Source organism: Vulpes vulpes, chromosome 2 (genome assembly GCF_048418805.1).
Source record: "Vulpes vulpes isolate BD-2025 chromosome 2, VulVul3, whole genome shotgun sequence".
In the NCBI taxonomy this organism is placed as follows: domain Eukaryota; kingdom Metazoa; phylum Chordata; class Mammalia; order Carnivora; family Canidae; genus Vulpes; species Vulpes vulpes.
The window spans coordinates 64729841-64740511 of NC_132781.1; the positions used below are offsets into that span (position 1 = coordinate 64729841).

A 10671-nucleotide genomic window follows, 5' to 3' on the forward strand; every position below is an offset into this window, starting at 1 on the left:
TAAATAAGAGCTAAATAATATAATTTGCACATACATTGGTCTAAGAAAACCATAATGTGTTTTCCCTATTTCTGTGCATTAGACAGTCTGTGTAGAAATAGCATAGTAATTTTGCTTTACTATCTGAAACCAGACAGGTTTGGTTTGGTTCCCAGTTTTGAACTTTTGAGTTGTGGCAATTTATTTAATATCCATGGGCCAGTTATTTTTTATTTGTGAATTCAAGATAATAATATAATCTGTCCCATATGGTTGCTGTAGGATAATCTGAGATAGCTGTGTAACATTTCTGCCATTTAGTAAGAACAAGATACTGGTTAAAAGTAAATTTTAGCATTTACGGATTTTATTCTTTTAATACATTTTGTAGACTGATCATTTTTACAATCTTTCCACAATATGCACTGTCACTTTGAACCCTATAGAACCCAAAATTAAGAGAAAATGAAAGTTCAGAGAGAGCAATGACTTGCCTAAGTCACAAAGATGAAACAAATACCCTCTCTGGTCTAATACTATTCCCTTGTATCACAGGTCACTGTGTTGTATTTCAGGTTATATAACGTGTAGACAATGTGATGCACTGAAAATATTTATTTCAAAGAACCTTAAAATTTTATAACTTTCTCCCCCAAATTATTCACATACTGGTTATTCTCTATGTTATTTATCTTTCCCTTTAATTTCTTTCCATAAATTTCAGTTTAGATTTTGCCATTATTCATTGATCCAAATAATAAATGGAAATGTTGGCATCACATTTAAGATTCTGAAAGTATTCCTTTAGTACATATGTGCTTTTAAAACTAGGAATTCCAATTTTCCCATGGGTTCATCTTAGAATACAAGAAATTTTGAGTGCCTGGCTTCCTGGACACTTTCAGAAATGATGTCTGAATTAAAGGAATGCATGGAAATGTACTTCCTTTTGTTTGATTCAGGGCAAAATTAAGAGTGCAAGAACATGGTTAAATGTTTAAAATGTTTTCACCCTCATATTCTATATAAATGTTCTAAAAATTTATTTTTGAAATAAGAAAAATTGTAAGTTTAACATAATATGGTACTCTACTTTCCTTGTGTATGAGTAGGAATGAAACAAAACTAGTAGATTCTAAGAGTGTTCCAATTTTTGAAATAAAGTTTGCTAATAAAATCTCTAATTTTTCTGTATTTTGTAAAAGAAGATATTTCATTTCTTATTGGAACAGAATCTAGTATATCAATGCTATGGCACCACCAAATTACAATTATAATGAACTCATTTTGCTTACTCTCATAATAGGCTTAATTTATCTATTATACTATTTTAGGTATTATGATTATACTGATAAATACATGAATCTTGTCTGTACTATTTATTTTTGTCTTTTTCTCATTTACCTGTGTTGTCTTCTTTGGTGTTTCCTCAGAGTTTTTAGACCACAGGTGAAGTAACTGGAACTGTGGTAGTCTCAGGTGTGCTTGTGATGGTGAATTCTGAGGAAGCATCTGAAGTGACTGCAGTGTTCACTTTTGGTTCAGTGAGAGGAATAGGTGTAGCCTCAGCAGTAGCAATGGTATTGATGGTAGGGATGCTTGTCTTATCCTGAATTTTCTTTGGGGGAATGGCAATAAATGATGGATGTAGTTGTGGGCGATGCATCATAGTGGGTGGGTAGGCATTTGGCAGGACCTGCCATTGAGGAATTTGGGCATGTGTCCTAACTGCAACTGCAGGTTTTGCATAAAATGGATAAGGCACATATTGATGATTAATTGGTTCAGCTGGTCTATGTGGGTAGTAGTTGGGTTCATAGTGAGGAAAGCTATTTAGCACATAATGAATAGGGATATACTTGACAGTTTTCTGATTGAACAGTTTTTCATCATTCTCACGACACTGTAAAAAGAATACATTATGCAGATGGCATTATTGTAGGTTAGAATATAGAGATATCTTAAATCAGAACTTTTTGAAGTACATATTTCGGTGTTTGACTTTAATTACAATACTGGAAGTAATGAACTCAATCACTATATTATTTTACAAAGATACAGATTTGTCCTCTTCCCTTCCACTTTATGATTTTCAGCAAACACTAAAAATAATGTTAGTTTCTTTTTTTAAAGATTTTACTTATTTATTCATAAGAGAGACAGAGAGAGAGGAAGAGACAGAGGCAGAAGGAGAAGCAGGTCCCCTCTGGGAAGCCCCATCGCAGGGCCCTGGAATCATGACCTGAGCCAAAGGCAGACACTCAACCACTGAGTCACCCAGATGTCCCCAAAATGTTTGCTTCAAACAAATTAGTTGAGGTAATCCATAATGTAAAACCACGTTGCCTAGGTTTAGGCATGTATGAAAAGTGTTCAGTAAATGTGGGGCATTATAGCAAGTACAACAGCTAGAAAAGTCTCAGAGAGCTTTGACATACTGTGTTTAAACGTAGCACACACACAGAAGTATATGTGCATATATATATTTTCATATAATTTTTGTATATAATTACATTGTATATATGTATTCTTACCACATATTTGTAATTCTTTACAAATTTATTTATCTAGAGATTAGGCTCAGGGTACATTTTTTTTTTTCTAAACTAATTATAGCAGAGTAGTAAAATAATGTGATGTGAGAGGATGCCTGGATTTATACTTTGGATTATTTTCAGCTTCATTTTATTCACTAAAAATCAGTTAAGGAATTTTCTTTTTTTTTTTTCAGTTAGGGAATTTTCTATTTTTCTTTGCCTCTGTGTGCCTCTTATGTGCATTTATAAAAATATGCCATTAGACCTTTTCATATGAGTAAAAACAAATCAACAAAATTATGCTGCAAAGCAAGTACTTCTCTTGAAAGGAGACACATTTAAATGGGTTCATTCAAACATATTTGGGAAAAAGAGGTCAGTGCAAACATATGAGAAGTATTCATAGATGGGTCAGAGAGGGATCTTTCCCCAAGTCTTCAGTGAGGAAAGATACTAAACTTTACATTTGTTTTCCTCTTTTCCCAATATTAAACTTTAAGACCGTTTTCTCGTGTTGCAAAATAAACATGAAAACCAAAAACACATGACTTGGGTTATAAAAAGAATCCACAATTTTCAAATGAATATTGAGATTGATTCATACATTTGGTTGCTAAGGTGATATTTTTTTCAAAGATTATGAGATTATTTTATGGGGTTTATTTATTAATTTCTAGATGTAAGGCATTTAAATATCATTGAACTTTGTATAATATTACACGTCAGAGTTCTTATCTCTGTTAGAAATAATTTAAATAAACTTACAGTTGGTTGTTCCTGGTTTTGCACCTCTGCACCCTGCTGAGGTTCACAGAAAGAAGAAATAAGTTAAATATTAGGCAGAGTCCAGTTTTTTTGTGTGTGTGGTTTTATAAATCTTTTGTACTAAAGACTAAAGGTTTCCATGTTTTTAATACTGTAAAATATTGTAAAGCATTTTCCATGGTTATTTAATCTGTAAGTCCTATGAACTACTCAAGAAGTGACAGCAATAAACTAATTAAAATCTTTAAAAATCAACACTGGGGAGAAGAGTTTAAGGTTGAAAGTAATATGATCATCAGACCCCTATGCCAACAAATATACATGATAGCTGCTTAAATGAAAAATATAAATAACATATTAAGTTTGTATTGAATGTACATTGGATTTTTTGGGGGGATTTTGTTTGCCTTTTGAATGTATATTGTTAAAAATAAGAGGAGCATTGAGTATACTTTCTGCTCTCCTACTAAGATATTTATGAGATTTATTTAGGTTAAAAAATTGCCTTTCACATAACATATAAATGTTATATAAATAATAGTGTTTTTTTTTTAAATCAACTTTCACTTGTTTTTATATTACTTTTCTTAATTCTGGATTGCAACATGTATAGGGAATCAGGAGAGAAAACAAGTTCCATAGGCATATACTTAAAGCTTTAGAAACTCACAGTGGTTTTATAAACTTTTGACATGAGGTCATAATGATGTCAGAAAGAAAGGCAAAATAAAAATTATTAAATTTCCTTACTATGTACAGTTCAATGACAAGTCCTTGAATCAGGCAGAGTGACATTCCTCTACAGACTCAACTGCCTCAATGTTGATACATTGCTCAGGGCAGAAGACAATCTTAGCCTTATTGCCCCTGATCCTGAGCCCCAGGATCCTGGAAGTCTACTTTAACATATAAAAATTCCTTTAGAAATTTCTTTTACCTCTAAATCCCTCAAGATACGTGTTGGCAATTATCCCTCAAGCATGTGACCCACCAATATACATTTGAAGAGTCTCAAAACTCAGGTTTTATTAGACAGTAATAAATGACTTTTTCCCAACAATAGCTAGCCCCCTCAAGGTCCTGGAAGCCTTACTTCCAAAATTCTATAAGTATAAATTTTCATTCTTTTTTGAATTATTTGTTTATGTCCCTCTGGCTTGAAGCCTTTGTGAAAATGGGAAGGAGTGTTTGGGAGCTAGAGGAGGCTCAAGTTGCTCAGGAAGAGGTTGCCATAGAGTTGGAAGTTGTGGATCATGTGATACTGCAATTTGTAATAAATATATATTTGGTCTTCATTCTAGTTTCTGGCACAGTTATGTTCCTAAAACCCTAATAATTTCTTTTTTTAAAATATTTTATTTATTTATTCATGATAGACATACAGAGAGAGGGGGGCAGAGACACAGGCAGAGGGAGAAGCAGGCTCCATATGGGGAGCCTGATGTGGGACTCGATCCCGGGACTCCAGGATCCCGCCCTGGGCCAAAGCCAGGCACTAAACCACTGAGCCACCCAGGGATCCCCATCCTTATAATTTCTTAAGTGATGGGGGTGCCTTGGGGAAGAAGGTGTATTTTATTATGTTAATGAAATGACGTTTGGACCCCACCTGAGGATAGGGGCTGGTTGCCATAAAAACCAACCACTTGATTTGAAGGTTGGGACTTTCAATCCCACCTCCTGATCCTCCAGGGACAGGTTAAGGGACTGGAGGCTGAATCAGTTGTCAATGGCTGATAAGTCATTTCTGTGTAATGAAGCCTCCACAAAAGCCCAAAAGGATGAATTGGGAGAGCTTCCAGTTTGGTGAACACATGGACATTCAAGGAGAATGACTTTCCTGGAGAGGGTATAGGAGGGCTGCAACTCTTCCCACATATATTGCCCTGTGCATCTCTTCCATCTGACTGTTCCTGAGTTATATCCTTTTATAAACCCATAATCTAGTAAGTAAAACATTCCCTAAGTTCTGTAAGCCACTCTAGCTAACTAACCAAGCCCAAGAAGGGAGTTGTGGGAACTTCCCATCTATAGCCAGTCTTCAGAACTACAGGTAACAGCCCGGGCTTGCAACTAAGGTCTGAAGTGGGAGGTCTTGTAGGTCTGAAACCTTAACTTGTGAAATTTGACACTATCTCTGGGAAGATAGTGTCAGAATTGAGTCAGATTCTTCAACACTCTGGTGGTGTCCAAAAATTACTTGGTGGTATGTGAGAACCCACAACTCCTCTCCCCCTCCCTCACAACACAAGTTGGAATTGTGTCCATAAACCTAAAAGAATAATTTCCTTATTTAAATTTTAATCCTGTCCCTCAAAGAAAGAACCCAGGTTTGCAATGTGCTGGTGGCTACAATAAATTGAAAAGAATAAATGAAAGTAAATAAATGTGAAAGCCATAATACAAATTTTTAGAGTTTGACTCTAAGAATTTACCTAATAGAATTATTTAATGGATATCAACTTAAAAGCAAGTCTAAATTTAGTAATACATGAATTATGAAACAAGCAATAGTGTCTTCCAAAATGTATAATCTAAGAGATGGTTATATAACATCTTCTGTTTGTTTTCTTGCTCTTGCTATTGGCAAATAAGTGCCTGGGATCCCCGAATGAATGTGAAAATGAAACAGAGCAAAAGCCAACACACATGAAAGCAAGTCAAAAAAAAAAAAAAAAAGCCAAATCTTTTTCTTGGTCTAATAGCTTTGACATACAGCATGCAATTCAAGAAAATGTCTGAAAACCATAGAATTGTTTATGGATACTATCCCTGGGGAGGAGTCAGTTGACATAATGAGAGGAGTATAACAAAAGACACAATGATATTTGAATGTTAAAAGTAGATGTGTTTAAGGTCTTTGATACTGGTGGAAAATCTTTAACCAAGTTCCTAATGTTTTAAGGATTTAGTTTAAAGAAAAAGGATCTAAGATATTAATTTAATTTAAGTAATTTCTGATCTGAAATATGATTTATGTATTTATTTTTTAGGAATTATTTTTAGAGCATTTTGTAATTTTAAAATATTTCCACTATTGTTTTTCCCCCAGAATGTATTTTCTGTATACTCTGAGAATTTTAATTTTTATACATAATGAAGTGTGATTTCTTAATTCTTGAGAGCCAGAAGGATATATAAGAGAACATGACTTTAATATTGTAATATAAAATAAATGAAAAATAAGTTGCTTTTAAGAAAATATAGCTAGTATGCAATTATTTTTTTCTATGAAGTACAACTGCACTTAGAAAAATTTGCATAATTAGAACTTTTAAATAAAATTTTCTTAAAGTCTTACTACAATTGACTAGATGAAATTGACTCACCAAAAATGGCAAGGCTAATGCAACGATATTCACAACTAGGAAAAATCTCTTCATCATTGCACCTAAAAGTAAAAATAAAAAAATTAAATTAAAAGGATCTTTTATAATTTAGAAGTGACTTGGGACTTTTTTGTTTGTTTTTTTGTTTTGTTTTGTTTTGCTTTAAGGGAGGAAAAAAGCCAGATTTATGGGTAGATTAGCCAATGTGGAAACTTTATCGTAAGCTTTAGAAAAACCAAACGAGATTATTAGGGTGACTGATACAGGCTTTCCCAGCATCTAGCATCAGTTTTAGGAAGAGCATTAAAACATACACAAATCAGTGTAAGGGGAAAGAAAGTGGAAAATGCCGTGAGTGGTTTTCTGCAGATAGAAGGTCTCAGTTAAAAGAATCATCAAATTCTTTGTGAAGGAGATGGCATATAGATGGGATTTGTCCATGGAGAGAGAAATACGGACAAAACCTTCTCAAGTGTAGAAGAAAGCCTTGGGGATATCCATAAACATTTTGAATGGAGTGGTGTTTTATAAGAAGGGAAAGATAAAGTAGAAAAGAATGTTTAGGGCAGCAAAAGTAGAAGCCCTGAATGCCAGGTGAATAAGTTAGGCATGGTTTTGTAAACAACAGAAACTAGCTGTGTGGTTTTATGTTGGAGAGTGTTGTGACTATACATTCCTTTGGAGGACTGTGTTCTAGCCCGGTCCCTACCTCTGCTTGTATAACTTTGGCAAAGTAATTTCCCTTGCCTGGACCTTATCTTTCTAATCTATAAAATGAAGGTTTAACTGATTTCTAAGATTCTGTAATTCCATGATCGATCTAATGGGAACATGTAAGATGAAGGGAAGGGGGTGGATCCTGAAAATGCATTCTTTATGATATACTTGATATATATAACTCTTGTTATTGCCATACTTGTAATAGACTCGAGTCCTGCAAACAGAGTTTTATGACAAAGGGTCACAGAGTTAAGACCCAGGCTTGGAAAGAGGAAGCACATCAAACTCTATTTGCCTCCATTCCCAGGTGATAATGATTAAGGCTGTCTACTAAACTGTTGATGGGATATCAGTGGATAGAAAAGTGCTCATATGGAATCAAATCTGTACAACCTACAGCATATTCAAATTTCATAAAGAGTAAGTTTTTACTTGACAGTTAACTTTTTAATTGAAATATATTTGATATATAGCACTGTATAAATTTAAGGTGTGCCACATGTTGATTTGATACATACTATAAATTGTAATATGATTACCATTGTAGTGATAATTAATACCCCTAGCGTGTCATATAATTATTATTTCTTTTTTTTTTTGGTTGGAATGATTAAGATCTAGTGTTAGCAAGTATTATGAACATAGATGATTTAGCTTTCAAAATTATAGACTGAACAATAAATTTCTATGGTGAATAAGACTCCTGTTCAGTTCCCACAAAGTTATAATACACACACAAGCACACACACACAACATTCTATAAAATGATAATAATTCCTTCCTTTTTAGCATAAACAGAAATCAGATAAGACCATACATAACTTTTCAGCTACTTAAACCAATGAGTACTTGAATTTGCCCTCATCACTTGGTAAGATAGAAATAATTTGTAAAATAGTAGAACTATTCAGCTTTCATGACGATACAAAAGAGCATGTTTTAAAACAATAGTTATACTATAAAAAATAAAAATTTGACCTTAAGATAACATTATATTTGAAATTAATTAAGGGATCAATCTGGATTATTATTACATGTCATTTGATGAAAAGTTAACTCTCCACATCTGTCTGTTGAAATAGATTCTTTGTCTTAAATACCTTATTTTCTATTTTTTAATTATTTTTTTAGTTTCTATGAATTTTTAAAAGTTTTATTTAAATTACAGTTAACATGTGGTGTAATATTAGTTTCAGGTGTGTAATATTTTGACTCAACACTTCTATACAGCACCAGGTATTCATCACAAGTACACTTCTTAATCCCCCTCACCTATGTAACCCATTCCCCCACCCACCTCCCCTCTGGTAACTATCAGTTTGTTCTCTGTAGTTAAGAGTTTGGGTTTGCCTCTCTACCTTGTTCTTTAGAATTTACATTTTCTTTAGTAATTTATGAGTATCAAAACTTGACCTTTACCCCAAAGTGAAGTTAAAAGTAAATCTGATCATAACATCATTCAGAATCTAAGGTTTAGGTTAGAAACTAATGTCAAAATGAAGCCAAGACATATTCAAGCTTAACAATAAAAGCATAAAGGAAGAAAATGTGCTTCTAAAATAACTTTGGTGGTATTATTAACACCTACTGTGAAAAGGAATCACTCTCTCTGGATGTTTCAATATGATTACCTTTCCTTTACCTTTTCTTGCTTGGCGGTAGGTTGAGTTGGCCTCTCGATTGTAGGGAAGACCCAAGATAAATAACTGAAGACTTATTAAAGGGTATTAGTGCTTTGCTCACGTGATTTATTTTCCTCCTACATTTCACTGAATAGGAAGATGACAAAAAGGAAAGATTGATCACAGTAGGGTCATCTTTGGGTCAATCTTAGTAAATGAAATGTGGAGGGGGAAATAGAGTTGTCATTTGTAAAACCTGCAGAAAGACTACTTACACTTTTTAAGGAATGAATTTTTATGTTTCATAAAAAGATACAGAAGAGTTCTAAAAAAATTAATTGTATTCTTAAGTAACCCTACCTATTTGCATTTAAAGCTGTTGTAAAAATGAAAAATAGCTAACCACAACACTCTCATATTTTAAGGTTTTTTTTTTCATTTAAGACATAGATATCAAGTGATACTGCATATATTATGAGCTCTAGTTGATCTTCTTTATAGAATTACAACTATTGGTTTCTGAAAATTAGAAAAATGACCATTTCTTATACACTCAGGACAATTTCTTACAAGTTAAATCTAATGTGACATATTTTAATTAATATAAAATAGCCATTTGCATTTGAGCTGCAACATACAGTTTTCAGTAAACTCATGGTGTAATCATTCAGTATACATTTGTTCATTGATTAAGCTCTTAAGAATCAGATTTTATTTTAGATTTTTAGGTTTTGGTAATACAGGTAATACTCTTGATATACAAAATGAAATTATTGAGTTGAGGATAATTGCTCTATTTTAGGGATAGCTCATTCTGACATATATAGTAAGTATCATAAAACCACCAATATGGGGGTTGTTTTGGTAAAATAGCTAACCAAGTAATTTGCTTAGCTATTTCAGAAAAGGATATTTTCTTTTGTTTGCATTTCTCTGGGGAAAAAATGTTAATTGTGCTGTGAGGTCTTGGCAAGATTGAAGTATTTACAGGAATCAATGTAAGACTGCCAGAATAGAAGAAACAGTATCAGCATTGTAGCTCTGCCTATATTCTTGTTTTTTTTCTTAGAACTATTTCATGTCTTAGAAAGTTAGGAATAGTGTTCAGAATCATAGAATGAATGCTTATTGAGTATGTACAGAGTGACTTGAGATTTTTCTATTTCTCAGAATAATTGGCTTCTGCTGTTTGCAGAAAGATGGCAGAGATTCAAAACTGCTAAAACAAGCTGTCTGGGTATTAAGACCAGACATTCTGTATAGACTGTTTAATCACACCTTTTTTCTTTGGTTGTCAGGGTCAAGTGATAGAAAATTATGGACTGGTCAGTCTCCAAATTATGAAGGCATTCTTTTCTATGTGATAATTTCTCAGTCATTGATTTAGAGCCATAGAATGATATTATTTTTGAGTATTTAATTCACAAATACCAGAATTTATTTAAATTAGTATTATTCACAAGTATCAGACGTCAGAACACATTTAATAATATTGTTTTAGTGGGAAAATATATTTCAGTAATTTTATTTCACCTGGGAATGCTAGGAATCCTTACCTATACCAAGAGAAAACCATTTCTACAGTGGGGTCACCCATCTACCTCAAACAATAATCTGACCTTCTTGAAACACTGGGTATTTGTTGAGTTATTCTTCTTCTTTTTTTTTTTTTTAAGATTTTATTTATTTATTCATGAGAGACAGAGAGAGAGAGAGAGA

The 10671-nt window shown here is 33.1% G+C and overlaps 1 protein-coding gene across 1 annotated transcript; it reads right to left on the reverse strand.

The window, feature by feature from the left end:
* Nucleotides 1-1417: 1417 nt before the first annotated feature.
* Nucleotides 1418-6664, reverse strand: CSN3 (casein kappa). Its single transcript, XM_026003478.1, has 3 exons — nucleotides 6611-6664; nucleotides 3282-3314; nucleotides 1418-1882 (listed from the first exon to the last, which is right to left on the reverse strand). The coding sequence occupies exons 1-3, from the start codon at nucleotides 6662-6664 to the stop codon at nucleotides 1418-1420; spliced, it is 552 nt and encodes a 183-aa protein (XP_025859263.1).
* Between the last annotated feature and the right edge of the window lie 4007 nt (nucleotides 6665-10671).